Source organism: Ascoidea rubescens (assembly GCF_001661345.1).
Source record: "Ascoidea rubescens DSM 1968 unplaced genomic scaffold ASCRUscaffold_4, whole genome shotgun sequence".
In the NCBI taxonomy this organism is placed as follows: Eukaryota; Fungi; Ascomycota; class Saccharomycetes; order Ascoideales; family Ascoideaceae; genus Ascoidea; species Ascoidea rubescens.
The window spans coordinates 183,804-209,612 of NW_017962916.1; the positions used below are offsets into that span (position 1 = coordinate 183,804).

The 25,809-nt window shown below is 31.4% G+C and overlaps 8 protein-coding genes across 8 annotated transcripts; 5 read left to right on the forward strand and 3 right to left on the reverse strand.

Annotated features, from left to right (window-relative positions):
- Nucleotides 1-1,947: 1,947 nt before the first annotated feature.
- ASCRUDRAFT_69529 (leucine-rich repeat domain-containing protein) lies at nt 1,948-5,386 on the reverse strand (the record flags this gene model as incomplete). The annotated part of the gene is made up of 2 exons (XM_020191682.1): nt 1,948-5,247; nt 5,315-5,386. The coding sequence occupies 2 exons, from the start codon at nt 5,384-5,386 to the stop codon at nt 1,948-1,950; spliced, it is 3,372 nt and encodes a 1,123-aa protein (XP_020048101.1).
- A 370-nt stretch (nt 5,387-5,756) lies between these two features.
- Nucleotides 5,757-11,715, reverse strand: ASCRUDRAFT_138267 (zinc finger BED domain-containing protein). The gene is made up of 2 exons (XM_020189132.1): nt 11,626-11,715; nt 5,757-11,464 (listed from the first exon to the last, which is right to left on the reverse strand). The coding sequence occupies exon 2, from the start codon at nt 11,453-11,455 to the stop codon at nt 6,128-6,130; it is 5,328 nt and encodes a 1,775-aa protein (XP_020048102.1). The 5' UTR covers nt 11,456-11,464; nt 11,626-11,715; the 3' UTR covers nt 5,757-6,127.
- A 474-nt stretch (nt 11,716-12,189) lies between these two features.
- Nucleotides 12,190-12,823, forward strand: ECM1 (Ecm1p; the record flags this gene model as incomplete). Its single annotated transcript, XM_020191683.1, has 2 exons — nt 12,190-12,202; nt 12,279-12,823. The coding sequence occupies 2 exons, from the start codon at nt 12,190-12,192 to the stop codon at nt 12,821-12,823; spliced, it is 558 nt and encodes a 185-aa protein (XP_020048103.1).
- A 425-nt stretch (nt 12,824-13,248) lies between these two features.
- On the forward strand, nt 13,249-15,909 carry ASCRUDRAFT_33359 (beta-glucosidase family protein; the record flags this gene model as incomplete). Its single annotated transcript, XM_020190420.1, has 1 exon — nt 13,249-15,909. One exon carries the CDS (start codon nt 13,249-13,251, stop codon nt 15,907-15,909), a length of 2,661 nt encoding a protein of 886 aa, XP_020048104.1.
- A 351-nt stretch (nt 15,910-16,260) lies between these two features.
- ASCRUDRAFT_69533 (uncharacterized protein) lies at nt 16,261-17,166 on the reverse strand (the record flags this gene model as incomplete). Its single annotated transcript, XM_020191684.1, has 1 exon — nt 16,261-17,166. One exon carries the CDS (start codon nt 17,164-17,166, stop codon nt 16,261-16,263), a length of 906 nt encoding a protein of 301 aa, XP_020048105.1.
- A 1,813-nt stretch (nt 17,167-18,979) lies between these two features.
- On the forward strand, nt 18,980-22,040 carry ASCRUDRAFT_75077 (choline/carnitine O-acyltransferase). The gene has a single exon (XM_020192920.1). The coding sequence runs from the start codon at nt 19,166-19,168 to the stop codon at nt 21,854-21,856; it is 2,691 nt and encodes an 896-aa protein (XP_020048106.1). The 5' UTR covers nt 18,980-19,165; the 3' UTR covers nt 21,857-22,040.
- A 607-nt stretch (nt 22,041-22,647) lies between these two features.
- On the forward strand, nt 22,648-24,009 carry ASCRUDRAFT_75078 (thioredoxin-domain-containing protein). Its single transcript, XM_020192921.1, has one exon. It carries the CDS (start codon nt 22,669-22,671, stop codon nt 23,935-23,937), a length of 1,269 nt encoding a protein of 422 aa, XP_020048107.1. The 5' UTR covers nt 22,648-22,668; the 3' UTR covers nt 23,938-24,009.
- Nucleotides 24,010-24,192: 183 nt separating this feature from the next.
- ASCRUDRAFT_12736 (protoplast secreted protein 2 precursor) lies at nt 24,193-24,991 on the forward strand (the record flags this gene model as incomplete). Its single annotated transcript, XM_020188973.1, has 2 exons — nt 24,193-24,677; nt 24,744-24,991. The coding sequence occupies exons 1-2, from the start codon at nt 24,386-24,388 to the stop codon at nt 24,989-24,991; spliced, it is 540 nt and encodes a 179-aa protein (XP_020048108.1). The 5' UTR covers nt 24,193-24,385.
- Between the last annotated feature and the right edge of the window lie 818 nt (nt 24,992-25,809).

Sequence of the window (25,809 nt, forward strand, 5' to 3'; positions counted from 1 at the left end):
TTGTTGAATCAGAAATTTCAACCATATTTTTTTGTCTTGTTTTTAAATCAACCTGCTAACAATCCTTGAAAGATTTTTTTAAAAAGATATTTTTAAAAAAATATTTATTAATTAATTTTTGTATTATTTTTATGCTAGATTTTAATATTTCATAGTTCTTCATAGTTCTTCATATTTCATAATATTTCATAATATTTTATAATAATTCAAATCTTGTAACATCTCTCACTATTTAACTTTATTTAACTTTATAATCACGATAATTCTCGCACAAAAAAAACAACATCCTTCATACCATTAAATATTAATAAATTATAAGCAAATGATTTTCAGATGGTAATCATAATGATATATATTAATTGACTCACCTTTTAATATATTTATTTAAAACCAATAATCTAGATTTTATAATTTATAATTTATAATTTATAATTATGAATTAGAAGTTATATCTTATATTTGAGTCAAAACATTATCTTATCACTTGTAGTAAATATTCAATTCTCTAATTTCCTATAATAATTAATTTACTAAAAATTGCAAGAGCCTTGTATCTCTTCAACATCTCCAATTTTAATACCTAAAATTGTAATTGATAGTGCCTATGAAAATAAATTAAATTGCAATTTAGGTAAACTTTTCCTTTATATTCTTTTATCTTATTCAAAATCACTTCACATTTAACTCAAGTGTTCAAACAAAAAAAAGTATAATTAACTGAAAAAACAATTTCAAAAACTTTTAGAACTGTTCAATTCAACCTATAAATCTATTAAACCAAATAATAATCTTTTAAATTCAACACAGTATCGATATCAGGATTGGAAATTTTAAGAAGATATTCTTGTTGAGAAATCAAAGGTGAAAACCCTCACTAATAAACCTCTAAAGCCAAAGATAAACTTACAAATGTACTAACCAACCATAAATCATCTTTTATCTTCCCATACAAACTCTGATATAAAATAAATCACAAAAACTTGTTATTCTGAATATTAATGAGTTTAAAGAATTTGAAGAATTTGAAGAATTTGAAGAATTGAACAAAAAATCCAATATCTGGAGACTAAAGAATAACTTTCTGGAAATTATATGAATAAAACACATACCGTTTAGGATATTTCTATATTGTAATGATCATTGTAAGGCAACCTTATTGGACAAAAAACTAAAAAGTTTAGAAACTTGTAAAAAAAACAACAAAAAAAAGTGCAAACGGTGCAAAACAACCAAAAACCGTTACTTTTATTGCTGAAAATATAAATACAAGTACGAATATAATGAAATGAAGAACCAAACCAGTTTGAATATAAATTGCATACTGATATATTACTTTTATAGTCAAAGTTATTATTGAAAATTAAACTAGTACCTGTACCATAATTTCACAATAAATATACCAAACAAAAATAACTAACGAATTTGAACTTTCAACCTAAAACAACCTTCCAGAATGAAACAAATATCTACAATTTGTAAACATTGTAAAATGAAATTAAATTATCAATTAAGAATCCTAATTAATAAAAGACAAAAACATTTACAAAACCTGAAAAAAGATAAGCTTTAAAAATGACTAACCGTAAAGAATTTGGACAGATAAAATTAAAGATGAACAAAATGAATTAAAAACAAAATAAAAAAAAAAGAAAGATGAAATGAAAAGAAATTGAATATTCTAAAAAAAAAATGAAAATAGATTTAGTATGAAATAAGAACCAAACAACTTATCATTATTTTCTTTATTGTTGTAATTTTCAAAGTCTAAGTTAATGGAATAATTCACAGAAAGAATGAACAATACTTTTGTTTAGTAGTAATAAGGACAAATTTGAGAAAACAAAACATCTTATTGTAACAGAAAAATTAAAAAAAAGCTACCAAAATTAAAATCCAAAATGACATAACCAGATAAATGATAATGAGTGAAAAAAATGTAATACTTAGTTATATTATTTCATATGATAGTGAAGGAAGGTAACTGTTACTTTCATCTTTATGGGATTTACAGGGTACCTCAGAAAATGATCTTGCTTGATTAATATCAACTGAAAAAGAGGGAGTTATTTTTGGAGTTGCAGAAACAATGTCTATAGGTTCTGTTGGTTCAATTACTTTAAGTTTCGTAATAGAATTATCTTTAATAGGAGAAGAACCCGAAAGAGGTGACAATAAAACATCCTGAAGTGAAGCCCCAGCTTTAGATTTATAATAAAATGAATTGATAGCTGGTTTAATATCAATTGCCTCAGTCACTTTAGTTGGTTGAGATTTTGCAGAGAAAGTTAAATGTCTTGCAATAGAAGGTTGACGCTCAATAAATAAATCATCTTTTTGTGCTTCCATCAATCTACTTTGTAGAACTTCTTCAGCACAAGTGGAAGCAGAATCTTGACTTTTTCTCAATAATTCCTTCAAATTTTTATTTGAAGCGGATAACGGAACCATCACACTATGTCTTCTTTTTTGAATTTGCACTGTTTCAAAAGTATTATCAGTTAAAATATCCGATAGGTTATTTGTCGATTTTGATGCGTTTATGGAAAACAGTTGAGAAATTGGAACGTTATCTGCGATAAACAACTTATTATTAAGAATACGAATATTGGAATTACTATTAGCACTTGTGATAATATTAGTATTTGAATCATCATTAATAGAATCGCTGACCTTTACAGTACTATTCCCGACTGTATTACTGTCAGTGTTACTTTCAGTATTGCTGTCAGTATTGCTGTCAGTATTGCTGTCAGTGTTATTTTCAGCGATACTGTCTATAGTTTTGCTAACTAAATTTTCTATATTATCGTCATTGTTATGATTAGTAATTTTATGTGTTATACTATTATCACTGCTATTATCACTGGCATTTTCTGTATCTTTTCCATTATTTGTCAATTCTTCAGAAAATAATCTTTTAAATTTAAATTCAAGAACTTTCCTATCATGTAGAAGATATCTAGATTCCAAATAACCTGGACCAGAACCATCGATTTTTAGATTCCAGCTAACTGAATTGGCTAGATTGAATATTTCAATTCTAAAATTTTTTGAGCATAAAGGATTTCCCAAAAGATTTAAATTTTTTAAGGGAGTTTTCTTGGTGTTGTGATTTTTAAATAAAGGATATAGATCAATAATTGAAGATAGTTTGTTATTTCTTATATCAATTTTTTCAAGATTCAATAATAAATCTAGAGATTCTATAGATTCGATTTTATTTGATCGTAAGTTTATGACGGATAATTTTTTTGAGTTTTTTAAATATTTAAAATTAGTTGTTGAAGATAAATTGTTGTAGGATAAATTTAGGTATTTTAAGCTATTAAAGGATTTAAAAGCAAAGGAAATTTGAGTGATTTGATTATGAGATAAATCCAAATATAGTAGAGAAGGTAAGTTAATTAAAGGATCAATTGAGATATTAGATATACTATTATTAGATAAACATAAATATCTTAAATTTAGCCATTTGTCAGCAAAAAATTCATGGTCATCAAGAGAAATAGGACCACTATTACTTTTGCTATGTTGGTGACGATGTTTATAAATATAGTTTGAATTGCTTGAGCTAAATAGATTATTGTTCGTAAAATTATAGTTTGAGTTAATGTAGAAATCATTAGTATAGTTTTTATTATTTCCTAGCAGATCCGAAGAGGATGAATTGCTGTTATTTTTAGTAGTATTTGATTCATTATTGTTATTTATATTTTTTTTTTTCTTGCGATGAGTTGGTTTGATTTGGTAGTTGTTATTTTTAAATAATTTTGTAGATAAAGGAGGGGAGGTACTAAATGAATTGTTGTTGTTGTTGTTGTTGTTGATATCATTGTGATCATTATTGAAATAGGTATTTTCATTAGAGGTATTCAAGTTGTTATAATTGTTATAATTGTAGGGTAGATTATAACTTCTAACTCTGGTTAGATTATTCGACAGAGCTTTGGGGGATAAGTTATTTGAATAATTTGAATAGGATTGAGACAATTGATGAAAAGAATTATTGCTGTTATTATTTGAGTTGTTGTTGAGATTTATGTTGATATTGTTGCTGTTGTTATAGTTTGTTGAGTTTATTGATAAATTTGGAGAGGAGTTTTGTTTTTGACTGAATGATTTATTTTTTCTATTGTAAAAGTCGTCAAGAACTAATGTTTTAAGGATTAGATTGATGTTATCGAGATTTGAGTTTTTGATAATAAGGAATTTTAAGATTTGAGATAGTTGATCCCAGCCAAAGATTTCTATAGGGTTAAATTGGTTTATTTCTAGAATGGCCAAGTTTTTAAAGATTTTGATTGGAACGGAGGTATCAAAGGGAAATTCTTGATAAGTTTCAATTAATTTAGCAGTTTTATCTGGGGATAATCTTAGGTAAGGCAATTTAGTGAAGGAAGAGTAAATGTAGTTTAAATCGATACATTTTTGAGAAGAATTAAAGACAGAGTTATTATTTATACAGTTTGTGTTTGTGTTTGTGTTTGAGTTGTTTGTTGTTGATAAGTTATTTATGTTTGAGGATAAGTTGTTGTTTGATATACTTGAAAAGGATAATTTTGGGTTTGAGATTGATTTCCAGAGAGCGGATACGGTTGTCATAACAGTTCTAACAGAGTTTATAGAATTTATTGAAGCAGTGTCAGAAAATGAGTAATTGTTGTTATTGTTCATATTATTGGAGTTATAATTGTAGATGCTGTTTGAGTAGTGACTGTTATTAGTGGTGTTAGAATTGAATGTATTATTATTATTATTATTATTATTATTATTATTATTATTATTATTGTTATTATTGTTATTGTTGATATTTACGTTGTTATTGGAGTAGTTGTAGTTATTTGATTTAATTGATTGAATATTTTGAGTTGAGTTTGAGGTTGAATAGTCAGATAGAAAGGAGACATAGTTAATGATATCGTCATCACTATCGTTTAGTCTGATGTTCATGGGACCAACTTGGATGCCAATATTTTGAAAGTTTTCCAAAAGAAAGAAAAGGTGGTGTAGAGTTAGAGATAGTCTGACTGGTTTTTTATTGAGATTTAAAGAGAGATTAATATTAGACAAGGTTGAGGTGTGGTTGTGAGTGTGAGCATGGTTGTTATTAATATCTGCGGTAGAATTATTATTGGTAGTATTGTTTGTATTCAGAATGTTATTGGTGAGAGAAGCTGAAGAGAAAGATGATTTTGAAGAGTTTTGAATATTTAATTTTTTTTCGTAAGTAGATAAGGCGTTAGCCAACTAGAGATATAAAGTGTTAGTAGGGAAGACTGGGGAAAAGAAAATGGGTGATAATATGTATACATACTTGGTGTTCGTGGGAGGTGATATAACTAGCTAGAGTGTGAATATAACTATCGCCATCACAAGTTCCAGTCATATTTGAAGAGAAATATGAGAATAGAGGGGAGAAAGAGTATAAAAGGAATAGATTATGGAAGAATTTGTAGACGAGTTTATTAATTGAATTGAATTTGTGAAAACAATAAAATTATTGAGAGAATTTTTGAAAATGTAAGATGGAAAATTAAGCGCTGAGTAACGAAACATAAAAAATGAGCCGGAAGAGGATGTTTTGGAAAGAATAGTGGGAATACCACTAAAGAAGAAGCTGGAGATGAAAAAGAAGAAAAGCACGATTAGAAATGAGATACTGGATATGAGATATGAGATATGAGGTCTTGAAGATGAGATGATGAAGATTGAGATGAATTAGTTGCTAGATGTGTTGATGCGAGAAGTAAAGTAAAAATTTTACTGAGATGAGCAGAGAAGTGCAAGAACAGAGGATTATGCGGAGAAAGAGCAGAGAAGGAGCAGAGGAGAGGAAACAAGCAGCGCAGGTGGCACAGGAAGAAATGCTGAAACAGGAGAGGAAGCACAGGAAGCAGAAGAAGCACAGGTACGATACACCGCTATATAAACAGTGCTCAGCGCAAAATTAAGCGCCGACACTGCCAATCCGCGCCGGACACGGATACAGGTGCAGTATGCGCGGACACGCGCGTGACGTCACCCGCCACCAACCCACAGTAGTGGTGCTGTTTTGGGCCGCAATTGCCTCATTGGGCAGCTGCACGCAGCATCGCTCCTTCCTGTTACTGCTCTCCTCATTCTGGGTCTAGAGACTGAATGCACTGTTGAGGTTCTCCATGTAGCTGTAGCTGTTCCTGCCGTCGTTCGTGTTTGTGCTGCCTCGGCCCCCGCTGCTTGTTCCAGGCCCCACGCTGCTGGTTGTGCTGCGCGCCTTGTCCTCGTTTCCAAGGCCCTCGCTCTCGTTCGCGTTTCTGTCGCCTCCACCTCCATTTTCTATATTTAGATTTCCACCCTCTTGATCCGTGAATTCCTGAAGCAACAACACCGATGAGTGATTGAACAAGTTATTGTTGCTGCTCCCGCTGCTGCTTCCGCCGTTAGAGGCATTGCTGGCGTTGATATTACCAATACTGCCAATATTCCCGATATTGTGATCGTGGTCCGGATTCTGCTGGTAGTTGTAGTTTAGGTTGAAGTTGTTGTTGATGCTGTGTTGGTAACTGGTGCTATTCCCGTTAATACCCATGTTTTGAACGTTGTTGCTTCCGCCGTGGCCGTATGCAGAATTGACACTCCCAATTCGACTGCTCGTGTTGATGTTATTGTGGTTCAAATAGTCATTGATCAACATCACAGCCTTACTGATTTCCTCATTTTTGATTATCTCCTTGTGGTCTTCCAAGTAAAACTTGACAATAACGTACTCATTGATCAAATTTTTTTCACTCTCTTTCTCTTTTTTATTTCCAATTTCAGTATTGTTTTCATTGCCGTCATTGTCGTCATTACTATTTTCGTTATCATTGTCGTCATTACTATTTTCGTTATCATTGTCGTCATCATCATCATTATTACCATTGCTATTGTCATTACCATTATCGTTACCACTATTTTGATTATTATTAGAATTATTAGTATTATTAGCATTATTAACATTATTATTATTATAATCACTTTTCCTGCTACTTTCATTATCGCTACTCAAATCAATAGTCTCAATACCATTATACCCTTCATCATAACACCCACTTTTCTCAAACGTCTCGTAAATCTTATACGATAACTTTAACAAATTATCAATATCATTTGTAAAATCAATCTTGATCCCGAATAGCCCCTTAATCACTTTAAACAACTTGGGGTACTTGCCCTTGATATTAGACCATCGAACTAATGGCTCGATCCGGTTGGGCATCTCATACGTAATAAATCCATTCAATTCATCCTCAATCGTATCTTTATTTTCTCCGCTTCTATCACTCATCATCCCATTGTTATTAACGCTGATTTCCTCAATCAAATTCCCATTATAATCATAATTGTATTTATATATTTTTCTTCTTTTATTTCCATTACCGTTCTCATTATTGTTATTGCCATTATTATTACTATTATTATTATTATTATTACTTATACTATTGCGATGACCCATGTTAGAATTTGAATTCTCATTTTGATTCAAATTCTCATTTTGATTCAAATTCTCATTTTGATTCAAATTCTCATTTTCATTCTCATTCTTATTCTCATTTTCATTTTCATTTTCATTCACATTCTCATTCACATTCACACTGGAAGTCTCGCTCACATTTTCTTCTTTCTCATCCAATATCAACGATAAACTCTTGATATAGTTAAACGCCTCATGGAACCCATTTCTATTACTATCCCGCAACGTTCCAATATTATTCGTAGTACTTAAAATATAACACGAATTCAATATCTTATTTTTAATACTCTCATTAATAAACTCTTCCAATTTCTTCAAGATTCTCTCAATTATCTTCTTATAAATTGTGAAAAATTTACTCAAACTCTTCATCTTATTCTGCTCTTTATTGAACTCAAGCTCATTCAAATTACTCAAATAAATCCCCTTCAATGACGTCAATGTCGAAATATAATCACTGATATCTATATTCTGCTGGTGTATCTCCAACTCCTTGAAAAAAATCGGCTGGATTATCCTTTGATACTCATTCAAAAGATTAATATCCTCATTACTAAAATTAATCCGATCCAAATTATTATTATCAATATCATGGTCGTTATCCATACTATTAATCCCATTTCTCGTGTTCACATTGTAATCATGCTCAATGGAATTCAAATAATCCTGAACAATTGGAAATAGCTCCAAAAATCGAACAATAATTAAGTATAAAGTCACCCATCTTCTCTTGCTTTTTTTTTCCTCATCATCCTCAAAATTAATCAACTCATTATATAATGTTCGGATTTTATTCTCATTTCGCCCATCAATGGCCAATTTTCTAAAAATAATCCTTCTCTTCGGCGATGAATTGACTATCCTAATAAAATTCAAACATTTTCGAACACTTGCCTTTAACTTTAAAAATTCCTCATTGTTTTCAAATCCAAATTCATCATCATCACTACCGATATCATTCACAACATTATTAATAAGATTACTGTCATAATTCGAACTATGAATCTCAACTTCAATTTGATTGAAACTGTCCTTGATTTCGGTTATTGAAAAAATATTCTTCAATAAATAATTGGTTGCAATATTGCCAAGTTTTTCCAATTTGTCATACAAACACCCGATTGTTATTGAATCTTTAGTTATAATTTTATTTTTCTGCAAGTAACTATACAAATAATTCCCAATTTCTTTATTGAACTTATTCCCCTCGGAGATTATACCTATGATTTTATCTTGAATTTCATACTCTTTTAAAATTTTCATTATTAAATTCGATATGTCCCTGGAAGTAACTTCAAAATCAATTTGACAAACCTTCAACACAAATTTCTTTTGAGTTAGCATCAATTTGTCATTTTCAATTAATATATGTGCAATCACGCCTAAAATTGAAACATCTGATGAAAATTTGTAAATCCCATATCCAATCGAAATTCCGATTGACTTTGATAACAATTCCTTTATATTTAAAAATGCCTTTCTATACAAATTTTTAATTTTAGGCCTTATTATTTTTGACGTGACTTGAATCGAATAACCGGTATCAGCAATCAATGCTTGGACACTTGGGCTATCAAGAAAATCAAAACCTAGATTATTTTCAATCATAATGTTTAATAATTTAATTGGCATGTATTTGGTATAAGATTTATTGATTTTACCTGAGTTGGCTAAAATGTTAGAGCCTGAAATAGCACTATTATTACCATTATTGCTATTACTAGAATTAGTATTGGCATTGTTGTTAGAATTATTAGTCAAATAAATAGTCGAGGAATGATTATTCTCCAAATGATCAGTTATAGTAACAGGGCCGTTTCTTGATTTATAATTCATTATATGATTACAAAATAAGCATTTTAATTTTTGTGTTACATTACTTGGAGCATTTAAATTTGGGTTGACAGGGGTTATAAAATCTTTCCAATCATAGACTCTTTTGGGATATCTGACATTATCATTTATTGGATCAAGTCTTGTTAAAGCTAATTCATTTCGGTTGTAATTTCTGGCAGATGTTGAGTTTATCGGAGAAGATGAATTGGATGAGCTTATAAAGGTAATATTACTGTTGTTATTGCTATTATTATTGTTGCCATGCACATTTGGAGAATTGTATAAACTATTGCTAATATTGTTAGCGTGATTTCCATTAAGAGCTGCATTATTGCTGTTATTAATAGGAGAATGTGAAATTAAAGTCTGAATCTTTTTACGATTTGATCTTCTTGAAGGAGGAATATTGGATCTTTTTGTTATCGGATTATTTGAATTTGATTCTCTTAATAAATCAAAGTGTTTATTTTCCAAGTGATCAATGATTGTTCCAGGACCATTTCTTGATTTGTATTTCATTAACTGAGAACAAAATATGCATTTGACTTTTTGAGAGGTATTTGGTGTGACCTTTTCATTATTACAAAGATTTAAGAATTCTACATAATGTTTCCAGTTATACAATCTTCTTGAATTTAAAGAGTTAGTCAAGTTGATTAAAGATTTTCGGTCTCTTTTTCTCAAATGGTTTGTTAGGATATCGTTACTTGGGATGGAACTTGAGATTATGCCAGTGTTATTGCCTGATATAGCATTAATAGATGAGGACAATCGGTTTGAAAGATCCATTGAATCTGAGTTGGAGTGAGGGTTAGAGTGAGAATTTGGATGAGAAACCGAATTGATATTATTTGAGTTAATATTATTTTGATCATATATTTGGCTATTGTTATTAAGATCGAGATTGTTAAGGTGATTAAGGTTATTAAGGTTATTGAAGTTGTTAAGATTATTGATATTATTAATGTTACTAATATTATTAAGGTTACTGAGGTTATTAAGATTATTGATATTAATGTTATTAAGATTGTTGATATTATTATCATTAGGATGAAACTTGTTTAAATTTGAATTTTTAACTAATAAAATATTTTGATGATGATGATGTTCTAGATGGTCAGTTATTGCACCGGGGCCATTTCTCGATTTATAATTCATTTGTTGATCACAGAAAAAACATCTTACTTTCTGTATTGTATTTGGAGTGATTTTGTCATTGTTGTCATCGGAATTGATGTTAATATTTTCGAATATTACAAACTTTTTCCAATTATAGTCTCTTTTATTTGACTTTTTTGATTTTGAATTGATTTTATCGATTTCATTAATTTCACTAAGATCATTTATATTATTAAGATTGTTAAAATTATTAATATTGTCAAGATTGCTGATATTGAGATTGTTTATGTTATTAATATCAGTGATATCACCAAGGTTATTATTAATTTCGTTTTCGATATCATGGATGTTAGAGTTATTAGAGTTAGGGGCATTATTGGAGGCAGTAGGGCTACCACTATTAGGATTATCACTCCTAGGGCTATTATCGGGGTTACTATTGGGGTTGTTATGATTATTGTTATGATTATTGTTATTTGAATTGGAATTAGAATTAGAACTGGAATTGGAATTGGAATTGGAATTGGAATTGGAATTGGAATTGGAATTGTTGCTATTGCTATTGTTATTGTTATTGTTATTGTTGTTGTTTATATTTGCAATTGAATTGGCTACATCGATTGTAGCTATCGTCGCGTCAATGTTTGGAGGCAAGTCATTTTGCAAAGATACAAGTTTATCTTGATGATAAGATTCCAAGTGACTGACTAACAAATTGCTATTATCAGCGTTATTGTTATTGTTTAATGAGATAAATTGATTACATAGGTTACATTTAACAGAATTGATTAAATTTGGAATTGAGTTTGATGAAATATTGTTTGAGGCGTTCTGATTGGCTAAATTATTAAGATTTTCGTTTATAGTATCATTTCGGTTTTGGACTTGAGATAAATTATTATTGTTGCTATTTGTGTTAGAATTGGCATTGCTGTGATTTGAATTCAGGTTTGGATCAGATTCATCGATAGTGAAAAATGGTTTTATTACCAAGGGCAAAAAAGACATTGTCAATTGCTAGAGATAATTAGAAGTTAGTCATCAGTCAATTGAATCAAGAACATGGGAGCAGAAGGTGGAATATCAAAGGATGATAAACAAACTAATAAATAAATACGATTTCGCGATTGTTTATGGCAATACACGAGAAAGAAAAATAAAACAAAAAACAAACATACTCTCTAAAACTTGAATTAGGGAGAATAAGGTGTTCAATTAAAAGTAGGACTGCCAAAGTGATATGACAATAAAAGAATATAGCAGTAATACCACAGTGGTTGTAAATATGTGATAGAGTAGATTGGTCCGTTCAATAGACACAGGAAATGGCTGATACAGCAGATACAGGAGATTCTGGAGAAATGGTGGATGGAAGAAAAGAAAATGGAAAAGGCAGGATCTGGCTGGTTTTTAATGGATCTTTCAGCAAGGAATTTTCCACCCGCATGCGGCGGACCTGGTGGATGGCATCCGGGAGGATACGGGAGCATCCGGAGTGCACGCGGCCGTTTGGGCAACCATACGGCGGAGGCACGGAGAACAGGACCATTGCAGCGGATATCCGCGGATTACTTTCTGGCTTAGCCGCAGTTGCACGTGATAAAATTGCGCATATTGTGGTACTTTATGCATATAGTTGCATCTATTATATGGATCACGTGTGGTTTGAATTATTTTTTCTTAACTTTTCAGCTTTTTCAGTTTTTTAGGTCTTTCAGTGCAAAATACACATTGAATCAAAGATGAAGAAGAAAAGTATGGCAGTTCTGTGGTAGATTGTAATTTGTTTTTTGTAAAGTTTACTTGTTTACTGACCTGTTTTTATGTTCAGTTTCAAAACACTCAAGAGCTGCTAGAAGAGAAGTCGTTCAGACCCCTGAAGAGAAGAATCTTTTGAATGAACCCAGAAAATCGACTATCATCGATAAGAACAAATTGATTATGAGGGCAACAATTAAAAATGAGAAATTGTTGCAAAAAAAACTAGAAAATAAAAAGACTTCAAACATAAACTATATGAATAACAAAATTAGTAAAAATAGCTGTAGCAAGAGAACCCTCAAAAATACTAGATTTCTAAAAGAAAAAATAATCAAATCATTGAAACTTGATGGAAAATTAGAAAATAAAGTCCAAAAAAGTATCAAAAGAGCCAAAGTGGTTCAAAACGAAAGAAAATCCAATTGGGATGTCATAAATCAAAAAATCAAACTCGATAGCACTAATGCTGACTCCAAAGACACTAAAACTACCTTGGAGACTAACACTGAAACCGCAGAAATGGACGTGGAGCTCATGGGCTCTGATGAGGAATCTGATGCTGACGCTCCAAAACCGTTGAATCCCTTTGATATGTTACAAGAAGTGGAAGCATGATCTTTTTCTTCTCATCCACTTTCTTTTCTTTTATCGTTTTTCTTCTTTTTTGTTTTTTTTGTTTTGTTTTATCTTTTTCTTTCTCCATTCTCTATCGGCGCTTAATTCATAAACTGATAATTGTATTTTTATTTATACCAATATATCAATAAATCAATATGATAATGCATTTTCATAAAATAAAATTCAAAATTTTATTACATCTTCTTTACTCAATCACCTACATTTTCACCTTTACTTTCACTTCTCAAATCAACAATGACACTCAATATCAAAAGCGAACAATATTTGATAGAGTAGTTGACAGTTATATCGATCTTGGTCCCAAAGTTTATAGTCCAGCTTATTATCCCTCTCCAGATGGTGGCAGAATTCAAAATGTTTGGCAAGAAGCCTACGAAAAAGCAAGAAACTTAGTAGAACAAATGACAACTGTGGAAAAAGTCAATTTAACCACTGGCACTGGCTGGGGTTCTGGTCCTTGTATTGGTAATACTGGTTCGATTCCAAGATTAAATATCCCTTCTTTATGTATTCAAGATGGTCCCAATGGCGTTAGATTCACTGATTTTATAACAAGCTTCCCCTCGGGTTTAGCTACTGGTTCAACTTTTAATAAAGCCTTAATCTACTTGAGAGGCAAAGCAATCGCCCAACAGCATAAAATCAAAGGTGTTCATGTCCTATTAGGTCCAACCATTGGTCCAATTGGTCTAAAAGCCAAAGGAGGTAGAAATTGGGAATCCTTTGGTGCTGATCCTTATTTGCAAGGTGTTTCTGCTCGTTATACCATAAAGGGTATTCAAGAAGAAGGCATTGTGGCCTGTGTAAGACATTTAATAGGCAATGAGCAAGAAAGATATCGACAATTAAATGAATGGTCAGGAGACTATTGGGATAATTTAGAACAAGCAATTAGCAGTAACATTGGTGATAGAGCAATGCATGAAATTTATCTATGGCCTTTTGCTGATGCCATCAATGAAGGTGTTGGCTCTGTTATGTGTGCCTACAATCGTCTCAATAATACCTATTCTTGTGAAAACTCCTACCTTTTAAATTATCTCTTAAAAGAGGAATTAGGTTTTCAAGGTTGGGTAATGTCTGATTGGGGTGCAACTCATTCTGGTGTATCGAGTGTTTTAGCCGGCTTAGATATGAATTGTCCCGGTGAAGTAATAGGTGAGTGGTTATCCGGTAAATCATACTGGGGTCCCTTATTAACTAGGTCTATTTACAATGAAACTGTATCTGAAGAAAAAATCGATGATATGGTAACAAGAATTTTAGCTCCTTTTTTCCTTTTAAAATCGATGCCTGTATTTTATGATATTCCAAATTTTTCCTCTTGGACTTCTCATACTTATGATCAAGAATTTCCTTATCAAAATTTTGGTCCAATTAAACAAATTAATTGGCATATAGATGCAAGAAATGATTTTACTGAAGAAACTGCTTTACAAGTTGCTCAAGAATCCATTGTTTTGTTGAAAAATGATGGAAAATTATTGCCGATCAGTAGAGAAGATGGTGTTCGTCGTATTTTAGTCGCAGGTTCGGCTTCAAGACCAAGTAATAAGGGTTTTAATTGTAAGGAAAAACAGTGTGTTGATGGTGCTTTATTTCAAGGTTGGGGCTCTGCTACTGTTAATCAACCTTTTGGAATAACTCCGTATGAAGCAATTTCTGCCAGGGCGCGTAAAGAAATGATTGCCATTGATTTCAGTGACGATAATTATCAGTTTGATCATACTGAGGAATTGGCATCTTATGCGGATGTTTCAATTGTTTTTGTTTCTGCTGATAGTGGTGAAGGATACATTGAAGTTGATGGTAATTTTGGTGATAGAAAAAACGTATCTTTATGGCAAAATGGCGATGAACTAATCTCTCATATTGCAGATAACTGCCATAAAACTGTTGTAGTCATTACATCTGTTGGTCCAGTAGATATGGAAAAATGGATTGAACATGAAAATGTTTTGGCAGTCTTATGGTCTGGGCCATTAGGCCAATATTCTGGTGCTGCAATTACCAGTGTCTTATTTGGAGATATCAATCCTTCGGGTCATTTACCATTTACCATTGCTAAAAATCCTCTTGATTATGTTGATATAATTGAGGACATTCCTGGAGATGGCGAGCCGCAAGATGATTCATTTATGGAGAGAGATTTATTACTTGATTATAGGTATTTTGATGAAAATAAAATTAAACCGAGATATGAGTTTGGATTTGGATTATCATATTCGAGATTTTCATTATGCAATTTAAAGATCAAAGAAATCAATTGTCCAAGTGAATATTTACCTTGCCCATTACCATATTTGCCACCTTATAGATTTGATGATCAGTATGATATCGCTGATCCTGAAAATGCTTTGTTCCCTTATGAAGAATTGACGCCAGTTCCCGGATTTATCTATCCATATCTTTTCAATGATAAAATTTCCTCTGTTGATGAATATTGTTATCCAAATGGATATTCGCCTGAACAGCGTAAAGAGCCTGTTGCTGCTGGAGGTGGACTTGGAGGAAATCCAGCCTTATGGGATGTATTATACAATGTCAAAGTTGATATCAAAAACGAAGGACCGTATGATGGACAATATGTTGCTCAATTATACATTGAGTTTCCTCGAGACGAAACATGCACCGATCTTTTGGACACACCGCCAAGACAATTACGTGGATTTGAAAAAGTTAAGATTAATTTTGATTCATCTGTTGGTATAAGCTTTGATATTTTACGTCGTGATATGAGTGTCTGGGATCCTCATGAACAGAACTGGAGAATTATGAGAGGAGTGTATAAGATCTATGTTGGATCAAGTAGTAGAAAATTGGACCTATGTGGGGAAATTGATATTTCTTATGATAAGGAATCAGAAGAAGGAGAAGGAGAAGATAATGATAATGATAATGATAAAGACGAATTATCGGACATTGATTATTATGGTTCAGTAAGAAGCACTGGTAAAAATAAAAATAAAAATAAGAATAATAAAAAAGATCTAAAGATGATGGAAAATGATGGAAAAGAGAATTTTAAGATTATTTCGAAAGGAAAAAGCAGTAAGAAATGATTTTTTACATGTAGCTATATTTATATTTTGGGAGGATTATTTGATGGGCATTTTTGTTATTTGGTTATTTTTTTTTCTTTTTTGCTGTAAATACCAAAATTAGTAAACTATACGTAAAACAAAACAATTTTTTATTAACAAAGATATAATTGTAAAGCTAGAAGGGTCACAGTAGATATAGAAACAGATGAGGAAATCGTTAAAGGAAGATACAAAAACCGGATAGATAAAGATAGATAAAAATAAATAAAAATAAATAAAAATAGACAAAAATAGATAAATATTGAGTATTAGATCGTAGAAATTGAAAAAAAAAAAAGTAACTAAATTGACCAATAAAATTGAATAAAATTAGAGAATATAAGCAGCAATGCAAGCAAACATTGCAGCAAAACCATAGAGTTGGGCTTGAGAATAAGCAGCATTAATAGTGATTTCTGAGATTGGAGGAGGTTGTCTTGAGATTGAAGAGGATTTTGAAGTTGAGTCTGTAGGTTTTAGAGTAGTTTTATCAGAATGAGTAAAATCTGTTGAATCTGTTGAGCATTTATTATCATTTGTACAAATGATTGTTTTAGTTACGCAGACATTTTCTGAGCAAGTGACTGTTTTAGTGGAATGAATGGTTGAAACATTTGGGTATAAGACTGAGGAGTCAATTATGGAAGAGTGGATAATTGAGGAATCGATGATTGAGGAATCGATTGGTGATGAAGAATCAATTGATGATGAATCAGAAGCTGGATTAGTAGTTTCAGAGGGAATTATAGCGCTGTCGGATGAGTAAAAAGAGGAAGTGGTAGTGTGAGAAACTGAATCAGAAGTTAGAAGATCGGACTCTGAAGATTTTGTAGAGGAATCTTGTGAATCATGATAAGAAGATGAAGTGGATGGAATTGGGTAATCTGATGGCCATTCACCACCTTGAGAACACCAGGTACCAAAGGGAGAAGTTTGAGTGCTGCAAATGGCTAGAGCTGAAGGTAAATCAGCGTATCTTGGTTCAGTGAAAACACAATAACCACACCATAAGCAAGGATCAGTATTTGTAGCATAATTTGGGTTAGCAGTTAAAGCGTTATTAGTGGGACATAGGCAGTCTGAATTAGATTGACAGTCGGTAGCAGCTTGAAGAACAGCATCACAGTGAGAATAACATTTAGAGACGAAGTTTTCTTGGTTGAAACCATAGGGATCATCAAAAGCAAGAGATAATGGGAGAATTGAGAGAAAAGGTAGAATAAATAATAATTTCATTTTAGTAAGGTGAGTTTGTTAAAGCAGTGGAAAGAAACTTTTTTTTTTTTCCGGTAAAAATATTTAGTTTGGATGTGTATATGAAGTATCAAGCGAATGAAAATTGTGGATTGATTACGAGCTATGAGGAAAACTAGTTATGTTGGTTGTGTTGATTTTTATTGCCTAAAAAACAAAAAAACAAGAGAGAAAAAGGGAAAAGAAGATGGATATTTATATATATTTGAGAGGATTGAGAGAGAGGAGGGGGTGGAATTGGTGGGTTAAAAATAAACTGAAAGAGAAATTGATATACTGTCAAATTTGAACTGACGTAAGGTCGACGGACTCAATAAGCTACAGAAGCTACAGAAAGATAGTTGAATGGAAGATTAAAAATAGCCAAACCCAGTGGAAAACGCTTGCATTTCCCAAAATGACCAGCTATTGTCAAAATCCTGTCCAAGTCTTGCCAAAATCTTGTTAACTCTTGTCAAATCCAGTCAGAAGGAGCCAATGGGGTTGGGCTATTGTTCTCGAAAGGAGCAGAGCAAGGGTTCACAACAGAAACCCAGAAGTGAGATTTATTTATAAAAAATAAACTGACACAGCTTTCCTCAGCATATAAAGTGACTTTTCCAAAGACTCCCCAGCACCCCGGACGCAGCTGATTGGATGGCGGCAGAGGCAGCTTCCGAGGAAATACTAGAAATAGCAGAACTGACCATCACATTCTCCGGCACTGTTTCCACAGCGTCTAGAGGAGTCTGCTGCTTGTGCTGCTCTAGACCAGAGTGGTTCTGACATCTGCCTCCAGTTCCACTGCGCTGCCCGCAAGAGGAAGTACGCGTCGGGAGCTGCTGTTTCCGGAAAAGTTTCGTGCGGCTGCGGTGCCGGTTTGCTCTGCGGCGTGTGTATGCACCATCACGTTCCATATGCAGAAAACGGACAAATCAGCGGCGCGGGATATGTCAGGTGGGTCCCAAAGCGCAGCCGTAAAGCAGACAATACAACGGCTGCTGTTTCTGCTGTTGTTGCTGCTTCTTCTGCTTCTGCTGCTGCTTCTTCTGCTTGGGCCCTGCCCTGTGACTCTGCTGCCTCTGCCGCCCATTTTCTCACTGCTCCTGTCTCTGCTTCGGTTCCTTGTCTTTTGGGAACCAGATTCTGTTACGCAGATTATGCAGAATGATGTTTTCTCCACAAAATATCCCCAATCAACCAATATCATTGGTTTTCTTGCTCTATTTCATTTTGGAATCAAAAGTCTTTTCAATCTTTTTTCTATCACTCAAACCCATCCCAATAAGATTCTGTTGTAATCACATTCTACCTCCATTTTCTTTCCCAATTGTTTTCCCAACATTTATAATCACATCCTCATATTCGTTTTTGCTTTACCCTTTATCTTTATCTTTCTTTGTCTGTCTTTATCCCTATCTTTATCTCCTACTATTCCATCCAATATTAATTCAATCCTCAATCTTCAATCCTCAATCTTCAATCCTATTGATCAGCTAATAAAAGAAAATTTTTATTATCTATTAAAAAATCTTAATAATTTCTTTACTCCTAAAAACCCAAAAAAACAACAACAAAAAACAACGATAAAAAAATATTAAAATACAATCCAAATAATTTAAATAATTATTTAAATAATAAAATTATTTTACTTTTTAAAAAAATCCTTTAATACTCGACTATTCTATTATCTGAATCATTCAATTCCCCAATCCTTTTCCATTACATTTCCACTATACTCATATTACAATCTTATTATAATTATATTATCATTCCATTACACTCATATTATAATCTGTTTACGATCCCATTATATTTCCATTATATTTCCATTACATATTCTTTCCATTTTTCATTTTATATTTTTATATTTTTACATTTTTATATTCTTATATTTTTTTTTTCTTTATTATTCAAAACAGTCCTTATTTGAATTAAACAAAACAACATATTCAAATATATTAAACTACTAAAGTAATAAAGTAATAATATTAATACAATAATGGTAGATTCAAATTCAAATTCAAATTCAAATTTAAACCTATCCTACCTAAATGTCTACTCAAATTACTCAAATTACTCAAATTACTCAAATTACTCAAATTACTCAAATTACTCAAATTACTCAAATTACTCAAACAACCTAAATGCTCGTTCCCATTCAAGTCTCAATCTAATCTCTCGCTCAAATTCTTACTCAAACTTGGCCAACGAAAATGACAATAACCAAATCATAAACTCTGACCCAATTATCAATTCAATTCCCTTTTTGTCTCAATCGTATTACCTTCCAAAACTACCTCTCCCTTCTCTACCCCAAAGTGTTGAAAACCTACTCAACGCTCTAAAACCTTTGCAAACTCCTGAGAATTTTAAAAACTCCATAGAAATATTGATCAATTTTCAAAACAACAAAATCATCAACATCCTACAAAACCATCTCCTAAAATTCAACTCAAATCCTCAAACCAAAAACTATCTAGATCTATTCAACAACTCACGAAACCACAACGTTACAAACATCTACTCGGAATATCGTGGTAACATCTTACCAAGAAACCCTTACTTTATTCTCGAAGCTGATCCAAAATCAAAATTCTCTATTTTTCCTCCAACTCAACATGAAAGAGCTGCTGTACTAACTCTAAGCACCTTGAAATTCATTATAACACTCAGATCAAACAACTATGCTGTTAATGACTTCTCCCCAAAATCAAACAACCCACTTTCCTACAACTCCTACAAAAACTTGTTTGGTTCTACTAGATCTCCCTCAAAGGCTGGAAATGGTATCAACGTCAAACAAGACCCAAACTCCTCTCACATTGCTATCCTAATAAACTCAAAATTCTACATCCTAAAGGTCCTAACTTCAAATAATGAAATCATCTTTAACGATCTACAACTAGAATCTATCTTCAGACATTTAATTTTAAATTCAATCAACAACATCTCAGACTTAATCCTAGATTCCTTTCCAATCGCTGCAATTTCAGCCACCAACAGAAAATCTTGGACAATTTCAAGAAACTTACTATCAAAAAATAAAATTAACAACAACAACTTGAATCTAATAGATACTGCTTTGTTCGTTCTAACTCTAGACAACGATGAATCATACTTGAAGGATAAAAACTTCCCTTCCTCAATTGCTCATGGCTATTCAAAAATATCAAATGGCATCCAGGTTGGCTCTGGCATATCAAGATGGTATGATAAACTACAAATCATTATAGCCAAAAACTCAAAAACTTGTGTAATGTGGGAACCAACTTCTTGTGATGGCACTGTGGTTCTAAGATTCGTTTCAGATATCTATTCAGACACAATCTTAAGACTAGCGTTAAAGATCAACAATAACAACAACAAATACACTCTTTTCAATGACAACATCAACTTTGTTAGCTCCCATTACAAGAAGCCAAAATTAATCAAACTAGTTTGGGATACCTCAGACACTCAACTTATGAAAGAAGTTCATTTATCTGAAACAAATTTAAGTGACTTGCTATGTCGCTTTGATCACAAATTTAAAAACTTCAATACTTATGTTGGTACAAATACTTTTAAAAAAAAATATAAACTAAACCCAGATTCTTTGGTTCAATTATCCATTCAAATCGCCTACTATGCTCTATATGGAAAATCTCCTGCTACTTTTGAATCTGTTTCAACAAGAAGATTCGATCATGGCAGATCAGAAATGTGCGCCATTCAAAATGATCTTATTTTAAAAGTCTGCCAAAATTTTATTAGTAACGTATCAACTCTACAAAGATGGAGCTTCTTAGTACTGGGTTGTGAAGAAATCAATAGAATGAAATCAATGTGCATGCATGGTAGAGGTTTTGAAAAACACTTTAAAGCTTTAAAATTGGCCTATATCATGAAAGATTATTTGAATAATTTGCACAAAGATGATAAGTTTTTACCCCAAATTCCAAATATTGAAAATTTAAACAATATTGAAGAAGAGATCCCCTTTTTATTCAATGAAAATGGTTTATTCGAATTAGTGTTTGAACCAGAAATATTAGCTGTTAATTGTGGTAATCCTGCTTTGAAATTTTTCTCAGTTACTCCAACTCATCCTAATGGCTTTGGTATTGGCTATATTATAAAAGAAGACTTGATCTCTCTAACTATTTGTTCTCAATATAGACAAAATGAAAGATTTTTACAAACATTGCAATGGGTATTTAACGAAATCCATTTTCTTTGGAAAAATGTTGGAAAATTGAAAAACCACGCTTCTCTAGTTTCTGCAGAAGATATGATTAGAACAATAACAATGTCAATAGATGATACATCAAATAATTTTGGTTGTTCAATGAATAGAACAGATAGTCTAATGGTTAACAATGATCCAGAATATACTCTTGGTGGATACGGTTTCTTTGATGTAATGGATTTAGAAGTCCGAAATCATAGTCAAGATGTTTCAAGAAAATTATCAAGAAATGTAAGTTATGGTAATGATTTGCATAAATTGCAACAAAAACCAAATAACTTTCTTAATATAAATAAGTATCTACAAAGTCGTTTAACTGAAGGATACGAAAATCGAATTGGTTTTGATTTTGAGGACTACTTGAGTACAGATTCACTACCAGAATTTTCAGAAAGAAAGGTTGTTCTTGATAAAAATCTTAAACTGACTATTGGTAAACCAATAATGATGGATGAAGATTAGATTTATTAAACTTAAGTTCAATATTCATTTTATCTTTTTTCTCATCTTTTACTATTCTCTCACTATCTTGTTTCTTGTTTTATTTTTTTCGATTGGAGTTTTTTATTTTGTCATTTGATTTTACATTCAATTTTCAGGTTTTTTTCATTTTTATTTTTAATTATATTTCATATAAACTTGGATGATTCCCATGGATATTTTTTTTAAAAAAAATAAAGTTGTTTATTATTTCAATCATTAATTTACTAAGTTTATTGAACTACTTTTTAAGTTTATTTTGCTTTTGGATGGTTTATCATTGAATCCACATCAGTTGTCATTTTCATATTAGTAATCGATTATCAGTTGTTATTGTCATATTATTTTTTTATTTAATTTTTTTTTCTTTTCTATTCAATGTTTTGTTATTGAATTCATTTATCTTCCACAGATTAATTGATCAAAGACAGAATTGATAATAAGATACTCTACCTAATTGTTAATATTTGAGCTTTTAGAATGATCTTCAAAAATAGCTTTTTTTTTTCATTTTCCAGGCTAGTTAAATGGATAATATTGTTTTATATATGTCTTTATTCATTTCTATTTTATGTAGTTAGGATCTCTCACAAATATAATGTATAACCTATAAAAATAGAAAGGGAAATCGGGAAATCGGGTCACCCCAAAGTACCAATTTTCCTAGACGCCCCCCCCCCCGGATATTTTTCCCGAGACCCCGCTGTTTTGTAGTGATTTGTCCAAAGCAAAACAGAAACTTGTTGGTGTGGTTAAAAATACCAGTGAAAGAAGTGAATTGTAGTGTTTCAACAATGAGAGTTCTTTCAGGCTTGATTTTTTTGTTGGTTGCAATCTTCGCTTTGATTGAGGCATCAAGTGTCATTGAAGCAGATAACAAAAGTTTTAATGATTTAGTTGTCAAGTCAGGAAAATACTCGTTTGTGAAGTTTTATGCTTCATGGTGTGGACATTGTAAAAAATTAGAGCCAATTTTCGATGAGTTGAGTGATGTTTATAAAAACACTGACGAAATACAAATCATCAAGATAGATGCAGACAAAAACAGTAAAATTGGTAAAAAATATGGTATTGAAAGCTATCCAACATTAAAATTATTTAAACCAAACGATCCAATTCCAGTTCCTTATGAAAAGGCTAGAGATATAAATGCTTTTAAAGATTTTATTTATGAAAACAGTAATGTTTATGTTTATACTCCTAAAAGTGAAAATGATAATAATATCAAAATTTTACATGATGATAATTTCGAGAAAGAACTTTTAAATAATAATAATAGCAAATTTATTGCAATAACAGCAACATGGTGTGGACATTGCAAAAATTTAAAGCCAATATGGTACAAGCTTTCAAAGTTATTTAAATCAGATTTCAAATCGATTGAAATTTATGAAGTTCCAACATCAGATTATGATGCAGACTTAATTAAGAAAACTTTTGGTGTTAGTGGATTTCCTACTATAATTTATTTACCTTCTAATATTAAAGATACAAATGAATTGACTGAAAAGTATGAAGTCTATAGAGGTGGTAGAAGTATTGAAAATTTTATTGAGTTTATTAATGAAAAAACTAATATCAATAGGGAATCTAATGGGAATTTAAATGATAATGCTGGTAGATTATCAAACACAATTGATTTAAAAATTGTAAAATTATTGGATAGTCTAGAAACAAATGAGTCCAATGAAACAAATGAGATTTCTACATTAATTGAGGGAATCAAAAATGAAATTCAAAAGGAGTACTCCAGTAATGATCTATTTACTTACTCAATCAAATACTATGAGAAGTTATTGAACAAGTTGGGTAACAATGAGGTTGCATTCTTTCAGAAGGAATTGAGTAGATTGGTAAATATGTTGGAGAAAAATGAGAAAAATTTGACCCAAGACAAAAATGACAATCTAAGAAAGAGAATCAACATTTTGAAGCTTTTCAACAAGCAGGAAATTGATCTTTTGTTGATGAGTGAGACTGACGAAAATGCAATTAACCTCGATGTAGATGGGGATGCCTTTAATAATTATCAACCGCCTAAGCTAGTTAATCAAAATATTTAGATATTTAGTGATCAATTGATATGTTCAATAACTCTGTTCATTAAGAAATAAGAAATAAGAAATACCACCTTGATGGATCATGTAGCCTACTTTATCCAAACGCACCAGCACACATGCGTGCATTGGTTCCAAAACTGTGGCTGTTTCCATAGCGATGGCGCCCGCGTCGGTCAATTTGTCATTGTTTTCACAGCATTAGATAAAACTTAGTAATCTTTCAATTCACAACCTTACAAATTATTAATAATTGGATTAGAAACTGCATTTTCAATCTTTCAAAATGCTACATCTTTCTGATCCCAGCTCTTCTGGCTGATGTATATATATTCCTTACTTCCACGATGCATTGTGTTTTTTTGGTTATCTTCTTTACCAACACGCTGTTCTTTCATATTCTACTCCACTCTAACTAACCTTCAATCTCACTTTATCTCTTAAGTTTTTAACAATGGCTCCAAAAATTGCTATCATCTACTACTCTTTATACACACATGTTTCTACCTTAGCCAAAGAAATCAAGCAAGGTGTTGAAGCTGCTGGTGGTGTTGCTGATTTATTCCAAGTCCCAGAAACTTTGTCTCCCGAAATATTGACTGCTATGCATGCTCCACCAAAACCAGCAGACATCCCAATTGCAACAAACGAAACTTTGCAATCTTACGATGCTTTCTTATTCGGTATTCCAACAAGATATGGTAACTTCCCAGCTCAATGGAAGGCCTTCTGGGATGCCACTGGTGGTTTATGGGCTTCTGGGGCTTTACACCACAAACCTGCTGGAATCTTTNTCTCCACTGGTACTCCAGGTGGTGGTCAAGAAGTCACTGCTTTAAATGCTTTGTCCACTTTAACTCACCACGGCTTGATCTATGTTCCATTAGGCTACAAGAACAATTTTGGTCTACTCACCAACCTTGATGAAGTCCATGGTGGCTCTCCTTGGGGTGCTGGTACCTATGCTGGTGCTGATGGTTCCAGACAACCAACTAAATTAGAATTGGAAGTTGCTTTCATTCAAGGTAAAACCTTTTACGAAACCATCCAAAGATTCTAATTCAATCATATTGTCTTTTTGAACTGATTTAATTATTTCTAGTTAGCTTTTATATAAATTTTTATATGTCAATTTTACTACAATAGATTAATGCTTTTTTTTTTTTCTAATTTTAAATTTTAAATTTGTAATCTAGTCAGACTTAAATTAAAATTATTAATATCAATAACAATAATAATAATAATAAAAGGTTCATTAATAATAAATTTTAATAATAAATTTTTTAATAATATTTATTAATTTGAAACCTAATTTGCCAATTGGAATAATAGCAATCTCATATCGATCAATTCTCGAATGTATAATTTGCGATTTATGATATCTTTTAATAAAAATATAATTTGTATATTAATTACTTAAATCAAGAGAAAACAGATATGTATGAGAATTAACTTGGAGATATATATAAACAAAATAGTAAAAAATGGGTTTTCAATAAAATAATTAGAGTTTGATAAAAAATTTGATTTAATTTTGATAAAAATTTAATATAATTTTGATAAAAATTTAATGTAAATCAATAGATTGAATAAAAATAGATTAAAACAAAATAAAACAGAATAAAACAAAATAAAACAAAATAAATGAATAAATAGAAAATTTTAATAAAAAACAATATCAATCTGTAAAAAAAAAAAAGATTCCTAATTTTGTTTTAAAATGGAACTATTATGACAAAAAAAAAGGAAAGAGAAGAGAAAAGAGAAAAGAGAAAAGAGAAAAGAGAAAAGAAAGAGTTTAATATAATATAAGATAATCATTAAAATCATCAAATAAGAAAAGAAAAGAAAAGAAAAGAAAAGAAAAGAGAATAGAAT